This window comes from Euprymna scolopes, chromosome 4, assembly GCF_053919585.1.
Source record: "Euprymna scolopes isolate OS-2025 chromosome 4, ASM5391958v1, whole genome shotgun sequence".
Taxonomy (NCBI): Eukaryota; Metazoa; Mollusca; class Cephalopoda; order Sepiida; family Sepiolidae; genus Euprymna; species Euprymna scolopes.
In genome coordinates, this window is record NC_136485.1 from 95,368,932 (window position 1) to 95,393,572 (window position 24,641).

At 33.4% G+C, this 24,641-nt stretch overlaps 1 protein-coding gene across 1 annotated transcript in view; it reads left to right on the top strand.

The window, feature by feature from the left end:
- Positions 1 to 24,641, top strand: part of LOC145268972 (28S rRNA (cytosine-C(5))-methyltransferase-like) — a gene marked incomplete in the record, with an annotated part of 228,363 nt that overhangs the window by 162,980 nt on the left and 40,742 nt on the right. The window contains 3 exon segments of the mRNA XM_080124592.1: positions 8,256 to 8,345; positions 20,583 to 20,705; positions 21,298 to 21,395. Of these exon segments, the coding sequence (XP_079980718.1) occupies positions 8,256 to 8,345; positions 20,583 to 20,705; positions 21,298 to 21,395 (311 nt within the window).

Genomic DNA, 24,641 nt, shown 5'->3' on the forward strand with positions numbered 1-24,641 from the left:
GTTATTTTGCACAGCAATCGACAATTCTCCCCACTATTTAACAACCGTTAGGTTATTTTGCACAGCAATCAACAATTCTCCCCACTATTTAACAACCGTTGGGTTATTTTGCACAGCAATTCTCCCCACTATTTAACAACCGTGAGGTTATTCTACACAGCAATCGACAATTCTCCTCACTATTTAACAACCGTTAGGTTATTTTGCACAGCAATCGACAATTCTCCCCACTATTTAACAACCGTTGGGTTATTTTGCACAGCAATCGACAATTCTCCCCACTATTTAACAACCGTTAGGTTATTTTGCACAGCAATCGACAATTCTCCCCACTATTTAACAACCGTTGGGTTATTTTGCACAGCAATCGACAATTCTCCCCACTATTTAACAACCGTTGGGTTATTTTGCACAGCAATCGACAATTCTCCCCACTATTTAACAACCGTTAGGTTATTTTGCACAGCAATCAACAATTCTCCCCACTATTTAACAACCGTTGGGTTATTTTGCACAGCAATTCTCCCCACTATTTAACAACCGTGAGGTTATTCTACACAGCAATCGACAATTCTCCCCACTATTTAACAACCGTTAGGTTATTTTGCACAGCAATCGACAATTCTCCCCACTATTTAACAACCGTTAGGTTATTTTGCACAGCAATCGACAATTCTCCCCACTATTTAACAACCGTTAGGTTATTTTGCACAGCAATCGACAATTCTCCCCACTATTTAACAACCGTTGGGTTATTTTGCACAGCAATCGACAATTCTCCCCACTATTTAACAACCGTTAGGTTATTTTGCACAGCAATCGACAATTCTCCCCACTATTTAACAACCGTTGGGTTATTTTGCACAGCAATCGACAATTCTCCCCACTATTTAACAACCGTTGGGTTATTTTGCACAGCAATTCTCCCCACTATTTAACAACCGTTAGGTTATTTTACACAGCAATCGACAATTCTCCCCACTATTTAACAACCGTTAGGTTATTTTGCACAGCAATTCTCCCCACTATTTAACAACTGTGAGGTTATTTTGCACAGCAATCGACAATTCTCCCTGCTATTTAACAACCGTTAGGTTGTTTTGCACAGCAATCGACAATTCTCCCCGCTATTTAACAACCGTGAGGTTGTTTTGCACAGCAATCGACAATTCTCCCCACTATTTAACAACTGTGTGGTTATTTTGCACAGCAATCAACAATTCTCCCCACTATTTAACAACCATGAGGTTATTTTGCACAGCAATCGACAAGGCTAACCTGCTTGGCCGACGGTTTGCCTCCAACTTCACTGTAGACCCATAATCCACTTCCTCCCAAATTTCCGCTTGCAGACAGAAACCACAGTTGATGTGAAATCACTCCTTCTCAGGTTCGTGATGCCATAAAAAGACTTCAAAAGCATGTGCGCCTAATCTTATCTTTACGATACTATTAAATGTTTCGCTGAGGCTCTCCAAACTCTTCAAAAATGCCTTACCAAATCTTGCTTTCCTGCTGGAAAATTGTTTCAAAAATTCTGGTGAAAGAACTTATCCACTCAACTATTGCCACAGTAGCCTCCTTCCTCTATTCGGCAATGGCTGAAACCTTAGCGGAAGACCTCCAATCTGTAGTGGAATGGGGATGTAAATGGAACATTCTATGCTGCCAAGACTAAGCTTCTTTTCTTAACAATTACAAAAAACTTTCTCAACCACTAATTGCTATAACTAATAAAATGCTGCCTGAAAGTTCTTTATTCAAACTCCTCGACTTAACATTCACAGCCAACATGAATTGGAACAAATACATTGAGAAAATTGCCAAAATTGCTGTGAAGAAAGTGGACCTTTTCTACTGTACTAGAAAATTACTTGTACCTGAGAGTATCCCATATCTCTACAAAGCCACTATTTACATATGGAGTATTATTGCCAAGTATGAGCTAGTGCATCTGCCACTGGTCTTTAAGTGTCCAAAAAAGAGTTGCCAACCTAATAGGTCTCGCACACTCAACCAAACTCCTTGTCCCATGGACACAGTGTTGCATCATTGTGCCTTTATACAAGTATTTTAATGGAATGTGCTCTGACAAATTCAAAGCACTTGTACTCCTTTGACGTAAATATGCCTTACATTGCAAGCAGCAAAATTCTACCCCTACACTGTAAACTTTCTGCTGTAATAGTTTCTTCCCTCAAACTGCTAGACTCTAGAATTCCCAATCAGGTCCCTGTTCCTGACATGCAGAAGTTCATGTGTAATGTGAACAGACATCTCGCTGCTCAACACCCTACATATTGTTCCTGTAGATTTGGTCTTAAATAGTACCTCATAACCAAGTGGCATTGTGCCTTGTTTGGGGGTGAAATATGTTAAAAAAAAATAAAATTATATTACAAAGAATATAAACAAGACAAATCTTCCAAACCAAAACTCAACCCCAAAAACTCATAAAAAAATTAACAGCTCGTACTCAACCTCCAAATCAAAAGCCACAACTCAAAGCAAGTTGGAGGAAATAGATATGTTAGAACAAAGATCAGACACTACTGACTAAAAAAAATCAACAGATCAGAGATAATGGATACAAGCAACAAAACCCATAACAAATCCATACCGACAAACAATCTTACAATGGAACATCAGAGATCTAATTGAGTAATTATTACTTTATCCCAACATTCAGTAATCTGTTTACAGGAAACATTTTTCAAAAAAAAACAACACAAACACCCTACAATTACATACATCACAATCACAGAGCATCTGGCAGCATATTAATAATAAACAAAAAAATTCCACAAAAACATTAACATGAACACAACTATGCAAGTGACTGCAACCTTACATAAAAATGTAACAATCAATTTGCATAGCACCTAATGAACTGTGAAACTGAACTGAACAATCTAATCAATCAACTTGCGAAACCATATGATTTCACCGTAACTGTGCTGAACTGCATCATACATCTTCCCCGTGGATTCTTCACTCAAACAGCATCTCCGTCGTTGTATGGATTAACATTGTCGGCAATATCACTTCATCGATACCCTTGACACGGATTCTATAGGTGTATAGTACATTCGCAGGTTCAGTCATCTTCAAGTGTAATGTTATGCCAGTACACTGCCTCCAAGATTGTGTACCCTGTTCTTGGCGCAATGTGCTTTATTGTGTGATAGGACCTCTAAATTATTCTGTTTCCTAAGGGTATGTGGATGCACCAAAATCAAATATGCATTCCCCACATCGTGTAAATTCAGCAAATATCCTTCTGCAAAACGCTGCACGATTACCAGTGAGCAATTCAATTGGCAACCCTCTCTCACAGAACACAATCTCCAACTGCTAAATGATGCTAGCAGAATCTTGTTGGTGCAATTGCTTCAAATAGCTACGACCACAGTCTATCAACGTTAGGTACAACTAAGTGCCGAAATGAGTTATCTCAATAGTAATCCTGTTTCAATTTTCAGGGACGTCAAGGCCACCTGGTTTCCAATGCACTGGGGCTGGATCTATGGATTGGTATTCGGTGCAATCCCCAACCACTGTCCGCACTTCAGCTTTAGGTATTAATGGGTTGACAAATTTTACAAAGTACAACATCCTCTTCACACTGAGATGTGCGCTATACCTATGGATTGCCTCTACCTGAGAAACATTTTGTTCTGCGGCTATGGCACACACAAGTTTTCTGGATTCTGTCATTTTATAGATTTCATTTAATCCTCATTTTAGTACCAGAGTAAGTTGGTCAGCTCTGTTATTGTGAGACTTAACAAGCCCTACATCAATTTTCAGTGTGTATTCTGAGGCCAAATCTCGGAGTGTGGAGAGGCAACGCCTAATTAACATTTTAGAGGCTACTTTAGTGTCTGTTGTCTGCCCAGGCAAAGTGCCAGTTATCCACCAATATACACATGCAGTCCATTCATAGATGAATGGTTTTGGCTTTCCACTGCAACGCAAGGTTGACACCTCGCAGCACAACATCAAATTCAGCTAAATTTATATACTTGTCCTCATGCATTGCTTGAGCAGCTTGCATCTTCTGCCATGGAACCATTGCTTTCCACAACCACACCTATGGCAATGGAACTAGCGTCTACCCACACTGTAACATTTTTTCCACAGATACACCAGTCACCTTTCACTGGATCATCCTGGGCTGCACTCAAACAAATGTTTTCCATCATCTTTGCTAGAATAGGGTCTCGCACTTCGTCATCCTATTCACTTGTTATAGTGTTTGCTACACACTGGGAAATGGTGAGTCAGTTTCTCGCAATTTGAAAATATGATTCAACGGATAAGTCTATTGGAGACTACTGAAAGGTCACTTCTACGCTGCTATAATAGTTTTTCCTTCTCCTCCTGGACACATAATCCCAGTACATGAGACCAATCTCAACTATTTTGGAGTCGTGCTTGCTAGACCAAACTTCTCCAAATTCGCCTTGACATGGATTGCAGAACACACTCTCTCATTCATAAAAATGTTGTCGATATAAGACGCAGCCGCATTTATGATCTCATTCTGGTCAAGGATGGTATTACCAATGGCTTGCATTATTAAAGGGACGGCATTGAGCCCAAGTCCAAGGCTGGTAAGATATTGTTGCCCCTTGATCTCCACTGTTTGGAACAGCCAAACAGATTTGTCAATATGTACTTGCAAATAAGTCTAGCACTGCAACATTTGCTCCTTGCCAAATAAATATCCGCATTGGCCATATACGTCTACATACTCATTTAACTCCCAATAATTCATAACGAGCCAAACTTTCTGTTTGTTTTGCACAACAATTATGAGAGGGATTAGACCTTTTAGGGAGCCAAGTTTGTGGGGAAAATAGCTTACCGTACAAACGTCCTCGTGTCTGTCTGTCCTGTAAGTTGCACGCGTCGAGAAAGAAAGAAAGAGTCCATCATGGCGGCTGTGACGTTTTGTAGTGAACGAAGCCTTGCAAGATCACGTGCGCATGCCTTATAAAAACAGGTCACTTTTCGGTGGGAAAGCATCGAGAAATCATTTGACGTTTGAGAAGCGGCAAAATGAGTTGGAAAAATTTGTGTGAGCAGTGATTTTTGCCTGTTGATCGACTTCATCTTTGATTATGGCAGCAGCCAGCCATTATCGATCCATCTTTGTGGTTCACGATCATATTCCTCACAAATTTGTGCTGGGGTTGGATATTCTGCAAATCTATTTTTCAATGTAATTGGAGATTGGTCACCAGCCAATTTGCATGATGATGATGAAACTTCCGAGTGTTGTTTTCATACTCTGGAGAAATCAGGCTCAGTAAAGGTGATGGCAGCAAAATTGGTTTTGCGAAAATGTGGAAAATGTCACCTCACTGGCACTAGACACAGTTACTCCTAGCCGCTTGATTGCATCCAGCCCAAGCGACAAATCAAATCCAAGTAAGCATCCATCCACAATTAAGATTTCAGCATCAATGTTAATTTGCTCCATTCCTATTGTAGACTAGTGACTGTGTGCATCCTATTCCACAGCAGCTAAGTGTGCTTCTATCTGTTGTGAGCAGCCACTTTCCTCATCCATTCCTTACAACATGACTTGTAGACTAGTGACTGTATGCAGTATCCACTAAAGCTGTACATAGTCTAAACACTGCTGAGAAGTATCTGTCTTAAGTGTGCTTTGTGCCCATCATGCAGCTACTGCAGCCTGCTTTGGAACTCCTGTGCATTTTTTTAAAATAGCATTAGCATGCATGAGAGATCTAGATTATCTGGGAGGATGCTCGTAATAGTTCTCTTGCGTGTGCAAGGAATCAAGCAATGAATGCACATTTCAGGCACTGATCTGATATGCCGCCAACACTGCAAGCCTGGAAGAATCTGTGCTGCAAACTGCTTCCATGCAGCGATGGCTGTGTACAGCGCTTTTCTTTACACAATCAAAATCTGCACGCTTTTCCTCACTTAATTGCTGGTACACAGCATACGTGCCGTCTGACAAGTGCATTGAAATGACTCCCTCAATACACTTCATCTCACTCAGCTGACATATCAGTTCAGCTTTCTCCAGCCACTCCGCTATTGACTGTCCAGATTCACTGCCATCAAATACTGTTATGAGCTTTGGGTCAAAGGCCATAATCGCTGAAATAGCTTGTTGCTTCATGAGGGAAGAGAGAAAAAAAAATTGTTATCACACACTGCAGCACAGTCCTGAATAATTTTATCGACGTGGCCCGTCATGATACAGAACAACTCTATCAATTCGAATCCTAATACCTCCGTTGATTTGACACAACACGATCTCAGACAACACCATTTATTTGAACCTCCAACGATTTGACATGACATTATATGATCCCAAACAACTCCATTGATTCGAACCCAAACACCTCCAACGATTCAACACAATCCCAAACGCAATGACTCAATACGATACGTTATCAGAGCAGGCTTAGCAACTTACTGAATGACTTGTTGGCTTTTTTATAGCCCTTGGATGAACTAATTTTTGCTGTTGGCCTAACAATTCTTGAGTATTTCTGTACATGTTCGTCATACGAACAAATAGCAAAAGGAATGGAATTTGTAAACAATAAGCTGCAAAATATTCAACAAATCATTGGAGAATAACATACTAAAAACAACTTTAATAGAAAAGAGTTATACTAAATCGATTACATATCGGGCACACTTGTATAACACATTTGTACCTACTGGAAGGTGCCAGACCTTTCTTATGCACACCATACGAGGAAAAACTGTCAAGAATATATTACTAAAATGTTGATTTATTTGTTTAATCTTGAAGATCTATTCACAAAGATAGAATTATCTAAAATAGACTTTCTAAAAGAAATAAAATTATTCAACAATATATAAAACAAATTCCCTAGATACAATAACATGCCAAAACTATAATATAGAACCAAAACAATCAAACTTAGAACATAACAACTGACTTTGAATCAAATAAGCAAACCAACAGCAGGTGCAGCACTATATAAGAAAACCAACTTAATAAATTAAAAATATTAGAACTTGGAAACATAAAATAGCTTCCCACAAAATGTACATGGTGATAGTTAAGGAAATAAAACAAATATCTTAATATACAATGAAAAACTAAAAAAATTTACAAAAATGGGTGAAATTTTAAACAATGATACTACATTCCATTTTGTTGGGAGTATTACATACACAGCCATAACTTTGTATGCATTTGAAACCCTATATATCCACACACATTTGAAACCCTATTACATCCACACACAAAAAATAATTTAAGTAATCAAAAGTAATGACCATCAAACGATGTTCACAAAAATATTTTTTCTGTATTGTATGTATAGTATGTTGTCAGCTTATACAATTAATAAGTCTACAATCTAATCTGTATCTTTGTTTGTATCAAGTTAGGTATGTATATCTAATTGTATGCATAGGAAGTAATCATTATGAATTTTTTTTAACAAAATCATGAGGCAGAACAATTGGGTTATATTTTGATTTAGTTTTATGCAAAAAGGGTGCAAGTCCTTTGTAAAAAATTTTGTAAAATTTTTAAAAATAGGTATTAACAAATATTCCCCAACATTTCATGTTTTTTTTTTCTTGTTTTGCTTTTAAAAAAGGGTTTTAAAGGGGAAATAATATAAGCACTACCCCTCCCCCCTATTTAAAAAATTCATATATTTTAGATTTGCGTTGAATTTGATTCATAGTCATTAGACAAGAATTAAGCAGGATTCCATGAATTTCACCTTTTCTTTTTTTTTTAATGCTTTAAATTTTAGACTCTAGAATCCAAATCAAGTACAGTAGAACCCCGGGATACAGAATTTAAAATTAGTAACAAAATACAGTACAATATATAATACACATGTATATAATCAAATAACATAAAAAAAGCACCGTAAAGTGGGGAAAATACCGTAACCAGGGGCCGGAAAAACATTGTATTCCACATCATAGCCTGAAAAAGCTGTATCCTAAGGCCACGGTATCCTGGGGTTCTACTGTAATGGATTTTGATCAAAATTGAAAAACATTCTAGACATGGAAAATGTATGCTTTTACAGATTAAATAGTTTTCAATCGCCAGTCTGTGTGCTAAATTACTTAAATTATAAGATTGTGTTATTGATTTTTGTGAGAACAGTTACTTTTTGTAGTATTTTATTTTTATTTATTTTATTTTTTAGATAAGTTTTAAATCACGTTTTCTTAAACATTTTTTTTTTCACCTTTCTTTCTAGGTTTTGACTGGGTTTGACAGAGTTCTTCTTGATGCCCCATGCAGTGGTACTGGAGTTATATCTAAAGATCCAGGTGTTAAAAGCAGCAAGGTAAATTATTTTACCTTGTCTTTTATATGTAATCAATCAATGGAGTAGAATATCCTAATCAAACCTTTTTATTGTCTTCTGAAACTTTTTATGTACAAATCTATATATCTATAAAAGTGAAATTGTCTCTGTGTGTACATTTCCCTACCAAACTACTCTGTCAATTTTCAGTCTACAGACTTGAGATTTGGGAAAATCTTTTTAATTGGTTTTTGGCCAGAAATTTGGCTGTGAAGGGGTCAAGGTTCAACAATTTGACCTCTTGTCAATTTTTGATCTAAACACTTGAAATTTTAGATGTGGCTTACTTGGAAATAGATCAAACTTTGTGATTTGATTTGAACTCAAAACAAATGTTATGGGGTTGAAATTGGGGTCAAAGTTCTTAAAAATTTTACCTCTGTGGTGTCTATGAAATTACTCAGCCAATTTTCAGTCTAAACATTTGAAATTTTACATAGTGTATTCAGACATAGCGCAAGCTTCTTAATCGGTTTTTGGCTGAAAATTTGGCTGCCAAGGGGTCAAAGTTCAAAAGGTTTGACCTTTGCAGTCTCTAGCAAAACTATTCAGCCAATTTTGGGTCTAAACATTTGAAATTTTACATAAAGGGTATTCAGACATGTAGCAAGCTTTTTAATCAGTTTTTGAGTAAAAGTTTAGCTGCCAAGAGGCATAGTTGAAAGAGTTGACCATTGTAGACTCTCCCAATTTTGAAATTTTAGCTGTAGGGTACCTTTTTTTTCTTACATAGGCATCAGCACATTATCAAGGCCAAGAGGCCACTCAAGGATAAGGGTTAAAGAGTGTACAGTAGAAATTGGACAATATAGTAATCATTAGTAATGAAAATTTGGTAAATTTGATAACTTATATGGAACGGCTCATCAAGAACTTATTTACGTTAGACTTGAAGACAACCATATTGTAGTCAGCCGGAAAGCAGGAAAACGGAAGACAATTCCACAGGCGTGCAGTTCTAAGAAAGAAGCTTTGTTCATGGAATCTACGTTTAGGTTTAGGCACAGAAAAAGAGTGGGGGGAATTATTGATAGTGTTTACAGCTAGACGAGTGTTTCTTGTGAAAGTTTGGCGAGGGGGTACCATAGATTGAAGCTCAGTCGAACACTTTCCATGAAAATAACGATACATCAGAGACAAACTCGCAACATCTCTTCTGTGAGATAGAGGTTGCAAGGAAGAGAAAAGTACATCTCCTACGAGGCTACGAAGTCTATTTTGAACTCTATCAAGGCAGGACACGTCCTTTCTAGCAGCTCATGCCCAGATGTGGCAACAGTATTCCATCCTTGGACGTACCTGGCTCTTATATAGATAGAGAATAGCATCAGCAGTGAGATATTTACCGGATCGATAGAAATATCCCACCATTTTTCCAGCGGCCTTGGCAACAGATTTGATGTACGTGTTCCATTTAAGATCAGGAGTAATGGTCAAGCCCAGAAGCTTGTCAAAACTTGAGGCCTCCTGAAGACGAGAGCTATTCATTTCAATTGATGCCAGATGTGGATCAGAATGTTGATGATGTAAAGAGAGAAGCATGACATGACATGGACATGAGTTAAACATTTTAATATATATATATATATATATATATATATATATATGTGTGTGTGCACATAAAGTTGAGAACAGTATATAGGGCCCGGACTGCTAGTAATTAATAAAGTAATCTCGCTCTCTCTGATTTTTCCCTTTTCCTCCCTCTTTTTCATGCCAAAGTACAATATCTGTTGTAAACATATTTTGTATGTGTTAATTGACCATAGTATTTTACCTCTATTTATATGATTGTGATGGGTGACGTTCTGCTTCATACCCTAGAGCTCTACGGACAAATTTAATTTTAGTTTATCTTTAACAATTAAATATTTTCATTTACTAGCCAAACCGATGTAATGTTATTTCACTAATAATTTTAGGTGCAGTTTTGTTTTATTTTTGAATACTCTAAGATGATACAGACAAAATTTATAGGAAGAAATTCAGGAATTCTAATCCGTTTCAATATTATCAAACTTGAATCAACAACCACCTAAAAAAAAATTACAAATTGGCGAAGATGTCACACTTTAACATTTACTCAGTTTGAATTGTCAAATCACTTGTTACTCTAAATCTTTTTTTGTTTTCAAACAGTGCTTTGTCATCACTGTTTTGATTCACAGATACAATGTTAGCTGGCCAATCATACTGCCCCCCCCCCCCAGCAATCTTTCTCCTGCCGTTTGCCATCCACTTCTCAATCGATTTCTCTAGGCTCTATTCAGCCAGATCTGGACCTTCAGAAGAAATCAAGATTAATCCTGACACTTTCTGTACAGTCAAGCTGCTCCGTATGTCATTCATCATTCTCTTCCGTAACCTCTATTTCAGGATTTCCAAAATGGAGAAGTTCTCTTTTACATTCTGGCCATGTGTCATGATTAAACACCTTAAGGAAGCTTTTCATCACACCTTGAGCATCTACATTTGTGTTTGTTCCTAACAGATTTTGAAACCTTGATTCAAATTCTTTCATAATAATGGAACCTTGATTCGAATTCTTTCATAATAATGAAACCTTGATTCGAATTCTTTCATAATAATGAAACCTTGATTCGAATTCTTTCATAATAATGAAACCTTGATTCGAATTCTTTCATAATAATGAAACCTTGATTCGAATTCTTTCATGATAATGAAACCTTGATTCGAATTCTTTCATGATAATGAAACCTTGATTCGAATTCTTTCATGATAATGAAACCTTGATTTGAATTCTTTCATGATAATGAAACCTTGATTTGAATTCTTTCATGATAATGAAACCTTGATTCGAATTCTTTCATGATAATGAAACCTTGATTCGAATTCTTTCATGATAATGAAACCTTGATTCGAATTCTTTCATGATAATGAAACCTTGATTCGAATTCTTTCATGATAATGAAACCTTGATTCGAATTCTTTCATGATAATGAAACCTTGATTCGAATTCTTTCATGATAATGAAACCTTGATTCGAATTCTTTCATGATAATGAAACCTTGATTCGAATTCTTTCATGATAATGAAACCTTGATTCGAATTCTTTCATGATAATGAAACCTTGATTCGAATTCTTTCATGATAATGAAACCTTGATTCGAATTCTTTCATGATAATGAAACCTTGATTCGAATTCTTTCATGATAATGAAACCTTGATTCGAATTCTTTCATGATAATGAAACCTTGATTCGAATTCTTTCATGATAATGAAACCTTGATTCGAATTCTTTCATGATAATGAAACCTTGATTCGAATTCTTTCATGATAATGAAACCTTGATTCGAATTCTTTCATGATAATGAAACCTTGATTCGAATTCTTTCATGATAATGAAACCTTGATTCGAATTCTTTCATGATAATGAAACCTTGATTCGAATTCTTTCATGATAATGAAACCTTGATTCGAATTCTTTCATGATAATGAAACCTTGATTCGAATTCTTTCATGATAATGAAACCTTGATTCGAATTCTTTCATGATAATGAAACCTTGATTCGAATTCTTTCATGATAATGAAACCTTGATTCGAATTCTTTCATGATAATGAAACCTTGATTCGAATTCTTTCATGATAATGAAACCTTGATTCGAATTCTTTCATGATAATGAAACCTTGATTCGAATTCTTTCATGATAATGAAACCTTGATTCGAATTCTTTCATGATAATGAAACCTTGATTCGAATTCTTTCATGATAATGAAACCTTGATTCGAATTCTTTCATGATAATGAAACCTTGATTCGAATTCTTTCATGATAATGAAACCTTGATTCGAATTCTTTCATGATAATGAAACCTTGATTCGAATTCTTTCATGATAATGAAACCTTGATTCGAATTCTTTCATGATAATGAAACCTTGATTCGAATTCTTTCATGATAATGAAACCTTGATTCGAATTCTTTCATGATAATGAAACCTTGATTCGAATTCTTTCATGATAATGAAACCTTGATTCGAATTCTTTCATGATAATGAAACCTTGATTCGAATTCTTTCATGATAATGAAACCTTGATTCGAATTCTTTCATGATAATGAAACCTTGATTCGAATTCTTTCATGATAATGAAACCTTGATTCGAATTCTTTCATAATAATGAAACCTTGATTCGAATTCTTTCATAATAATGAAACCTTGATTCGAATTCTTTCATAATAATGAAACCTTGATTCGAATTCTTTCATAATAATGAAACCCTTGATTCGAATTCTTTCATAATAATGAAACCTTGATTCGAATTCTTTCATAATAATGAAACCTTGATTCGAATTCTTTCATAATAATGAAACCTTGATTCGAATTCTTTCATAATAATGAAACCTTGATTCGAATTCTTTCATAATAATGAAACCTTGATTCGAATTCTTTCATAATAATGAAACCTTGATTCGAATTCTTTCATAATAATGAAACCTTGATTCGAATTCTTTCATAATAATGAAACCTTGATTCGAATTCTTTCATAATAATGAAACCTTGATTCGAATTCTTTCATAATAATGAAACCTTGATTCGAATTCTTTCATAATAATGAAACCTTGATTCGAATTCTTTCATAATAATGAAACCTTGATTCGAATTCTTTCATAATAATGAAACCTTGATTCGAATTCTTTCATAATAATGAAACCTTGATTCGAATTCTTTCATAATAATGAAACCTTGATTCGAATTCTTTCATAATAATGAAACCTTGATTCGAATTCTTTCATAATAATGAAACCTTGATTCGAATTCTTTCATAATAATGAAACCTTGATTCGAATTCTTTCATAATAATGAAACCTTGATTCGAATTCTTTCATAATAATGAAACCTTGATTCGAATTCTTTCATAATAATGAAACCTTGATTCGAATTCTTTCATAATAATGAAACCTTGATTCGAATTCTTTCATAATAATGAAACCTTGATTCGAATTCTTTCATAATAATGAAACCTTGATTCGAATTCTTTCATAATAATGAAACCTTGATTCGAATTCTTTCATAATAATGAAACCTTGATTCGAATTCTTTCATAATAATGAAACCTTGATTCGAATTCTTTCATAATAATGAAACCTTGATTCGAATTCTTTCATAATAATGAAACCTTGATTCGAATTCTTTCATAATAATGAAACCTTGATTCGAATTCTTTCATAATAATGAAACCTTGATTCGAATTCTTTCATAATAATGAAACCTTGATTCCAACATGCTTTAGTTTTTCTTTTCAAACAGGACTCCTGATCATTTCAACTCCTTGAAACTTGGGATTGCCCTGTAAATGTTTTAGTCTGTTCTATAAACTTTGATACATTCCCCTAGGAATGTATTGCTCCTTTATCCTTGTAACAGTTTCCATACAATCCTTAATAGATGCAACTGCTACAGGAAGAATCAGATTGTTGATCTACATCAAAATGGATGATATATGCCAATTTATCTTATCAAGATTTAAATATTCTTTGTCAACTTTGCTCGGTGGTAACTTTGCTTCCTGTGGTCATAAAAATTAAACACCAATAGAGATGGACTTCTTTGTTTATATAGCCTGTAAAATTTCAGCCATATCCAATCAAATTTAACCCCACACATGTGTATCCAAACGTAACATATGAAATGTAAACATTGAAAAAACAGTTTCCCTTTTTTGTTGTAATTTTTTTACTGTTTTTTTTTTCATGTTTAACTTGGAGCATAAAAATATTGAAAGCATAAAAGAAAAATAAACATCATTGGAATGTTTATTCTCTTTCCATCAATGTAATTCTTTTAAAAATTGACCCACAAATAAAAAAGATATGACTTGTTGAAACACATTAGGTATGTAATATTGTCACAAAAATACAGCATATGCTTATAATGCTACTTATCTTGCCTTTGATAACATTTATTTGTTATACATTGGTTTTTGACAACTTTTTTGAATCTGTGTATAGTAAAACAAACCCAAATAATTTTTTAGACTGAGAAAAGCTAGTTCATCAAACAGGTCAGATACAAAATGGCAAAATGCAGTGAATACAAGGTCTTTCAAGTGCTTGTGTACTTTCTTAGCTCTACCACAACATCCTCATTTGATGATGTTGCTGCAAGATTTTCCATATGAATATAGACTGCTGCATACTGACCATGATCCTCAGCCAAATGACCATCTTTCTGTCCTTGTAAAAAGACTCTCAGTGCCCTGTCTACATAGGGAACCCATCTGGTACCTTTCACTGGTGCTGGTGAGTAAATTCTTGCTTCAAGTTCTTCTCCAATGATCTTGAGTTCTCTCTTGCTCTTTGGGCTAAAGTGGTAGGTTTTCCATATCAAATGCAGACAATCATTGACAAGCTGCATAAAAGGACATTGTTTTGGTAGCTTCAATGTGGCTAATTCAAGCCTGTGTGTCATACAGTGAAAGTCAGTGAAATGGGAAACTTCCTGCCTTAATAGTGACACAACACCATTCCTCTGTCCAATATTCACATTTGAACCATCTGTATACAACCCAATAATTCTCAATGATATTTCATCATCACTGATTCCCACCTTTGAAAGAGCAGATTTAGCAGCAGAGATAATGCCTTCAGCATGGCCATGTTCAATAATAATAATAATTTCAACAAGTTTATTTTCTGCTTTGCCATTCAATACTATTCTCACATAAACTGCTTCATTGTCAGTAGCACCATTAATCATAACCGCCGCATAATGAGAGTTACTGATAGATTCCAATGTCTCATTTCTGATTGTGCTTGCAAGAGTAGACATCATTTCACCGCAGTTAACATCATTTCTGTATGCAGGTGCCACAGGTAGCGCATTTTGTATTGTAAGAATAGCGGCTTGAGTTTTGTAAAGGCCATTTCTTCTTTCCCTATACAATAAACTGTGTTAAATTTAATTTTATAAATCTGTCAAATCCTTTTTGTTGGATTTGATTTCTGCTTCAAGAAATTTCTTGGCAGTGTGAGAGTTTTCAATCAATTTTTTGCTTTTTTTATTAGTGACAAAGTCGTGGCACTTGCCAAGACTTTTGCTATGGCCAAGTTTTCACGTTTAAATTTACTACTACCCTCAACAAAATCAGTTTTGCCAGCCAAAGTTGAACCAGCTTAACGACAAAAATCACAATACATCCTGTTTTTTCTTCTGTCATAATGAAGTCAGATGAAAGTTGACAACCAAACTTGTCGGAATTCTCATACAATGGATGGTTTATTTTCATTTTGTATGTCGTCACCATCATTTTTATCATTCGAGGGATTCATTCAGCATTTCTACTTGGTTTGGTTTATTAAAAAGAAAGCCGATATTTTCTTTGGTACCATGTTTATTTCTTTCACTTGTCCAGAAGAATGAAATATGAAACTGCAAATAAAATATACAAAAACCTCAATTTTTTTTTTTGGGGGGGGGGGGATCTTTTTATTGATTGATTTTAAAATAAACTATCTATAATAAAAAAAAAAATAAAAAAAATGAACTGGTACAGTTCACACCCCTTTATATATTTTTTTCTTTTTGTCATTTTTCAATTTTTTCAGTAGATTGCACAATCTACCAGATTATTGAAAAGAATTGCGAAAAATTCAATATTTAAAGATTTTTAGGGGGTGCTTAGTTTTGTATACAACATTTTAGTAAATCGACCCCCCCCCCCCATATTGGAAACACTCGATGAGAGACACTAAACCCTAAGATTATGCGGATTTAAATGTACATCAGTTTGGGAGATGTAGAGATTTGGGTTGTTTTGTTATTTTTGTTTTTATTTTTTATCAAAATTTGTTGGAAGTTAATAAAAAAGAATTTTTTTTATTTAAAACTTGTAAAAAATGTATGAAAATTTGTATAAAATGAACTTTTCAAGAGAATTGTTAAATCTTTTGAACCGAATAAACATTTTACATTAAATAAAAACACTAAAAATTTATCCATTTAGGTAGAAAAGTAACTTATCTTAGCATTGCAAGTTGATTTTTTTTCTTTTTAGATAATTGTTATTTTATCAACTTGTATGAAAAGAGCTATGTAAAAGATGCTTAAAACCGTTTGAATTATGCAAATACCATCAGGAGTTCAAAAGTTATGAGAATTTTAAGTGCCAAAATTTATGCTTTTCTGTGAACATTTTTCTTTAGAAAAAGTGGGTTAAATTACGAACCTCAACATTTCAAGAAATTCGGTAATTTCACCACCATTTATTTATTTTTCAAGCTATTCTCATGAAACTTGGCACCCTTATATAAAATTGTCTGCTCTTTCTGATTATACAGTCAAATTTGATGGATCTCTTTATGAATTATCTCATGAATTATAAATTCAGATGTACAAATTTGTTTTTTTTTTGTTTTTTTAATCAGCACATGGTATCATACAATGTTTATGAACAAAACTATTTATAGTGGTATTTAAATATAGCTTTATTGAGAACAGACAATTCCTGCCTCCTCATCAAAGGAGAGCTTAATCTTGGGTATAGCCATTAAATACCTAAAGAGCATTCATAGCCGGTATTTACTACTCCCCTCAAAGAAAAAAATTGAATAGATATGAATTAATCTCAGAAATAAAGCGAAGAAAATTTTTCATATAGATTTTGGATTTCTGTAAAAGATGAAAATTCCCATAGTCGATCAGAACATATGCATTTTGGGACGAGTCCAATTTTCAATTTTGCAAATCCTTTCTATCTGACTCAAAATATACCCCTATTTTCTGAGATGCAACCATAAATCGTACTCTACATGAATCCTCAAATGTAACTTTCACAGTACCAGGATACCAGGAATCCTGATAAGCAACAACCAGTTGATGGTAATTTTTGTCATTTCTATTCTGTTTTATTTACTGAAAATTCAATTATGTAAACAAAGAAATAAAATGGTAATTTTTTTACCTTGTTTCCACCTTAACATTTAAAATGATTTCTTTTATGGATTTTAGGGTATGCTGAAAATAAATATTGCATTTAAATTTTCTGCAAATAAGTAGTTTTCCGGATATTCAACAATGTCATTTCTTATGTTATAGCTGGTGGCCATCTTGGTATGCAAAAGCACGCAAACGCAACCCCTTAGAAACTATGCACAAATGCGCATACCAAGATGGTCACCGGTGATAACATAAGAAATGACATTGCTTAATATCCGGAAAACTACTTATTTGCAGAAAATTTAAATGCAATATTCGTTTTCAGCATACCTGAAAACCTTAAAAGGTAGTCATTTTAAAGAAAACTGTTACGGTGGAAACAAGGTAAAAATTGACACTATGCATCACAATGAAATTCTTTATCGAATCACCTAATTATTATTATTATTATTATTATTATTTAGATACCCTCAATTAAAAAAAAAATGGATTTGTTTTACAGATTCGAAGAAATGTTTTGGTAATGAGTTAAAAATAGATTCGAGTTTCACGATATCATTATTTAATTGTAGGGTGAAAGTATATAATAGTAAACAAAAAACACCCTTCCTACCTCATGTTAAGAATGGGGTTCTAAATAACGGTATTATTTCAGCATGGTAGCATAAGTGCACAAGTACCTTTTATTTAAAAAGAAAAAAGCAATGTTAAAATTTCTTAAAATCGTAAAAACAAAAAAAGAAAACGTGAACGTGATGCAAAATGAACGATGTTAAAACTTTAAAAAATTTGAAAAATAAAAACAAAAAAAAACAGCAAACGCGAAAAATGGCATAAATACCCTGTTTCAATATAGTATTGTTTGGAAATCAAATTTGAAAAACTTGAAAATAATTTTTTTTAAATTGACAAACTCAGAATAAAAAAATGACTAGCCTAGTAAGACGAAAGCAGAAAAACAGTTTTCTATCTTTAAGAGAATACTTTACTCAGCTCGGCACATTATGTTAGCATTAACGCTTAGCGAGCCGTTTTTCTGTTAATTTCTGTAAAAGATAACATTTTAAATAAATTTCTGCACAATTAATGATTATTAAATATTTACATATTATACGTGAAAATAATTCTGAAACTATTATCTATATCAAAATATGCCAATTTATCTTATCAATTTTGAAATATTCTTTGTCAACTTTACTCTGTCGTAACTTTGCTTCCTTTCGTCATAAAAATTAAACACCAATAGAGATGGACTTCTTTGTTTATATAGCCTGTAAAATTTCAGCCATATCCAATCAACTTTAACCCCACACATATGTATCCAAACGTAATGTATGAAATGTAAACATTGAAAAAAGTTTCCCTTTTCTGTTGTCGTAATTTTTTTACTGTTTTTTTTTTTCATGTTTAACTTGGAGCATAAAAATATTGAAAGCATAAAAGAAAAATAGATAAACATCATTGGAATGTTTATTTTATTCTCTTTCCATCAATGTAATTCTTTTAAAAATTGACCCACAAATAAAAAAGATATGACTTGTTGAAACACATTAGGTATGTAATATTGTCACAAAAATACAGCTTATAATGCTACTTATCTTGCTTTTGATAACATTTATTTGTTATACATTTGTTTGTTTTTGACAACTTTTTTGAATCTATGTGTATAGTAAAACAAACCCAAATAATTTTTTTTCTTAAAAATATTTTCCGGGTCACGGGTAAAATTACCCGTGCGGAAAGTTAAAAATTTAAAACCTCCATAAAAAAAAATTGAAATAATTTTCAATATAGTTTCATCTGTAAAAAAAAGTTATCTAAATTAAAATCAATATTTTTTTCAGTGTGTGTGTGCAAAGAAGTTCCAAAAATGTTTAATTGCATCATTAGCTAAATATTAATAAAATGTGAATTTTTTAAAGAAAAAATATTTCAAAATTGACTTGACGCAATAGCTTAAATATAAAGCTGTATTTAACAGATAGCAAAATAATTTTGTTTTTTAATTTTTGGAAGACGTTAATCACAACTGTCAATCAGCGTAATGCATAACGTGTTTCCAATGATATTTGTTTTGGGATTCTTCATGATCTTCAAGACCTCCACCTTCTAAAAAACCACAGTCTTTTCTTTCACCCCCCCCCTCGAAATTCCACCCATTTTGGAGGAAATCAAGTCAAATATTCCTCACCCCCTCATATACCAATTTTTTCCTTTTCTCCCCTGTCAAGGACCCCCCCCTCACTTAGAGGCTGTCCGCGAAACCTTGGTTCCTTTACAAATCAGTAAAATGGGCAGTCTATCATTTCAGATGGAGTAGGAAGGGTCTTACTAACCACATTTTTATTTTTCCCACACCCCAACACAAATGAAATTTTTATTAATATTATTTTTTTGTATTTTTTGTGTAAATAAAACATTTTTAAAATTGGGTTTAAGTATACACACACACACACACACACACATTAAAAATGCTAAACAATAAAAGATGCTGGCTAAGAGAGAAATCTTTTAAAATTTTAAACAGACTAGATAGACCAACTAACCCACACCTTTTTTGAGTTGACTTTGTGCCTAAATTTTTTGTTCATTTTCCCTTTTGTATTTTTTCTTTCTTGTGAATAAAAAATTTGATACCTCAAATTCATTTTGAGATGTTTCTTTAAACAGTCTTCATTCAAAAAAGAAAAGGTATTAAACCTTTTATTGTTTAAATAATTTGACTTTGCTCATTTTATTTTTAAAAAATATAAAGATTGTAAAGATATTTTTCATTCAATAATCGAAGATTGTCGGAAATAAAAAGTCGACAAAAAGATAGGGTTTTTTTTTTTTTTTTTAGTCGCCAGCTGAAAAAGATCACTTGTAAATGCGAGTGATTTACTCGCAATGTAGAGCCCTGTACCCTTTCCAACATTATTAATCACCACAGGGATTGAATTAAGTCTAGTCAATTTTATAAGCCTCAATGCTAACAAGCCTATCTGCTTTGCTTCATAATATAACAACTCTCCAGTCAAAGTGAAGAAATGATTTGATTTTTCCTAGACAAAAATGTATTTCTTCTTCTTATGTTGTACTTTTTTCATCTCTTGGATTTAATACTGTTTGAATAAAAAATGGCTTAGTAGAAAGAAGTGTTCTCATCAAGTCCTCTGCCGCAATTCTAGCAATGGAATATAGTAATGCCATCACTTTGCTTGAATGCCACTGATGTTAAACATTAGTTGTTTTCAATTGATTAGTAATATACTTTTTATTTGTATGTAACATTTTCATGACTTAAAAAAAATGGTAATTTATTGCTTTTTTAACTTTTAGAACCAAGAAGATATTGGCAAATGTGCAAATCTCCAGAAAGAACTTATTTTGTCTGCAATTGATTGTCTCGATGCAGAATCTATGACTGGTGGTTACCTTGTCTATTCCACTTGTTCTGTTTTGGTAAGTCAATATTTCCTTGCAAGTTAGTCATTTTAACAGGTTTCATATTTTTAATTTTCCTTTTTTTTGTTTTTCTTTTTTTTTTTTAAACTTTTTTTTTTATTTAATATTATCAGTTAATTAGATGTTATGAAATTCATTTATATACAGATAATGTATTGCTTTTTGTTTTTTGCTTGGTGAAAAGCTTTTTCCATTTCCATACTTATACAGTAGAATCCCGGGATACAGTGACCCTAGGAAATTACTTTTTCAGGTTACGATGTAGAATACAATGTTTTTCCGGATCCTGGTTATGGCATTTGCCCCGCCTTACAATGTTATTTATAATGTTATTTGATTATATACATATGTATTATATATTGTATTTTGTTAGACATTTTAAATGCAAAATCCCGGAGTTATATGACAAACACTGACTATATATTTCCAAAGATAAAAAGCAAATATACATTTTATTTTTTTTATACCAGAACATAATGAAACATTTTAGCACTGATCTTGAAAAAAAATTTGTTACTTCTCTTTCAAAGAACATTGGTTTTCATGGATGACAATGCGCCTATAATGAACAAAATTTGTACAATTGCAGGTTGAAGAAAATGAATGTGTTATTGAGTATGCTCTGAAGAAAAGAAATGTTAAATTGGTACCAACAGGTTTAGAATTTGGAGAGGATGGATTTGTAAAGTAAGTTGGATTTTCTTTCAATTTCTTTTTGTCAAAAAAAAAACTTAGCTTTCTGTTTATAAATGTTTTGTGGGTGATTTTTTGAACTTTGTTTATTATGAGACACTCACAAAAGAGAGCATTTTTTCAGATTAATATCTTTTATTTTATTATTTTTGCTCTTTTTTTTTCCTCAGCCTGCCCTAATGTCATTTAAAGATTGCTTACCTTGATACATGGAAAAATTCTTGTCTTTGAAAGATTTATATGTGAAATTATTTAGTACAGCATGTCCAAAAAGTCACTGAAGGGTTTTAAACTTGAATAGATCCTTTATTTTTTATGTCTTTAAATGTCTATACAAAGAACAAAAGTCAACACATTCTATACAAAGAACAAAAGTCAACACATTCTATACAAAGAACAAAAGTCAACACATTCTATGCAAAGAACAAAAGTCAACACATTCTATGCAAAGAACAAAAGTCAACACATTCTATACAAAGAACAAAAGTCAACACATTCTATACAAAGAACAAAAGTCAACACATTCTATGCAAAGAACAAAAGTCAACACATTCTATGCAAAGAACAAAAGTCAACACATTCTATACAAAGAACAAAAGTCAACACATTCTATACAAAGAACAAAAGTCAACACATTCTATACAAAGAACAAAAGTCAACACATTCTATGCAAAGAACAAAAGTCAACACATTCTATGCAAAGAACAAAAGTCAACACATTCTATGCAAAGAACAAAAGTCAACACATTCTATACAAAGAACAAAAGTCAACACATTCTATACAAAGAACAAAAGTCAACACATTCTATGCAAAGAACAAAAGTGAACACATTCTATGCAAAGAACAAAAGTGAACACATTCTATGCAAAGAACAAAAGTGAACACATTCTATGCAAAGAACAAAAGCCAACACATTCTATGCAAAGAACAAAAGCCAACACATTCTATGCAAAGAACAAAAGCCAACACATTCTATGCAAAGAACAAAAGCCAACACATTCTATGCAAAGAACAAAAGTGAACACATTCTATGCAAAGAACAAAAGTGAACACATTCTATGCAAAGAACAAAAGTGAACACATTCTATGCAAAGAACAAAAGTGAACACATTCTATGCAAAGAACAAAAGTGAACACATTCTATGCAAAGAACAAAAGTGAACACATTCTATGCAAAGAACAAAAGTGAACACATTCTATGCAAAGAACAAAAGTGAACACATTCTATGCAAAGAACAAAAGTGAACACATTCTATGCAAAGAACAAAAGTGAACACATTCTATGCAAAGAACAAAAGTGAACACATTCTATGCAAAGAACAAAAGTGAACACATTCTATGCAAAGAACAAAAGTGAACACATTCTATGCAAAGAACAAAAGTGAACACATTCTATGCAAAGAACAAAAGCGAACACATTCTATGCAAAGAACAAAAGCGAACACATTCTATGCAAAGAACAAAAGCGAACACATTCTATGCAAAGAACAAAAGCGAACACATTCTATGCAAAGAACAAAAGCGAACACATTCTATGCAAAGAACAAAAGCGAACACATTCTATGCAAAGAACAAAAGCGAACACATTCTATGCAAAGAACAAAAGCGAACACATTCTATGCAAAGAACAAAAGCCAACACATTCTATGCAAAGAACAAAAGCCAACACATTCTATGCAAAGAACAAAAGCCAACACATTCTATGCAAAGAACAAAAGCCAACACATTCTATGCAAAGAACAAAAGCCAACACATTCTATGCAAAGAACAAAAGCCAACACATTCTATGCAAAGAACAAAAGCCAACACATTCTATGCAAAGAACAAAAGCCAACACATTCTATGCAAAGAACAAAAGCCAACACATTCTATGCAAAGAACAAAAGCCAACACATTCTATGCAAAGAACAAAAGCCAACACATTCTATGCAAAGAACAAAAGCCAACACATTCTATGCAAAGAACAAAAGCCAACACATTCTATGCAAAGAACAAAAGCCAACACATTCTATGCAAAGAACAAAAGCCAACACATTCTATGCAAAGAACAAAAGCCAACACATTCTATGCAAAGAACAAAAGCCAACACATTCTATGCAAAGAACAAAAGCCAACACATTCTATGCAAAGAACAAAAGCCAACACATTCTATGCAAAGAACAAAAGCCAACACATTCTATGCAAAGAACAAAAGCCAACACATTCTATGCAAAGAACAAAAGCCAACACATTCTATGCAAAGAACAAAAGCCAACACATTCTATGCAAAGAACAAAAGCCAACACATTCTATGCAAAGAACAAAAGCCAACACATTCTATGCAAAGAACAAAAGCCAACACATTCTATGCAAAGAACAAAAGCCAACACATTCTATGCAAAGAACAAAAGCCAACACATTCTATGCAAAGAACAAAAGCCAACACATTCTATGCAAAGAACAAAAGCCAACACATTCTATGCAAAGAACAAAAGCCAACACATTCTATGCAAAGAACAAAAGCCAACACATTCTATGCAAAGAACAAAAGCCAACACATTCTATGCAAAGAACAAAAGCCAACACATTCTATGCAAAGAACAAAAGCCAACACATTCTATGCAAAGAACAAAAGCCAACACATTCTATGCAAAGAACAAAAGCCAACACATTCTATGCAAAGAACAAAAGCCAACACATTCTATGCAAAGAACAAAAGCCAACACATTCTATGCAAAGAACAAAAGCCAACACATTCTATGCAAAGAACAAAAGCCAACACATTCTATGCAAAGAACAAAAGCCAACACATTCTATGCAAAGAACAAAAGCCAACACATTCTATGCAAAGAACAAAAGCCAACACATTCTATGCAAAGAACAAAAGCCAACACATTCTATGCAAAGAACAAAAGCCAACACATTCTATGCAAAGAACAAAAGCCAACACATTCTATGCAAAGAACAAAAGCCAACACATTCTATGCAAAGAACAAAAGCCAACACATTCTATGCAAAGAACAAAAGCCAACACATTCTATGCAAAGAACAAAAGCCAACACATTCTATGCAAAGAACAAAAGCCAACACATTCTATGCAAAGAACAAAAGCCAACACATTCTATGCAAAGAACAAAAGCCAACACATTCTATGCAAAGAACAAAAGCCAACACATTCTATGCAAAGAACAAAAGCCAACACATTCTATGCAAAGAACAAAAGCCAACACATTCTATGCAAAGAACAAAAGCCAACACAT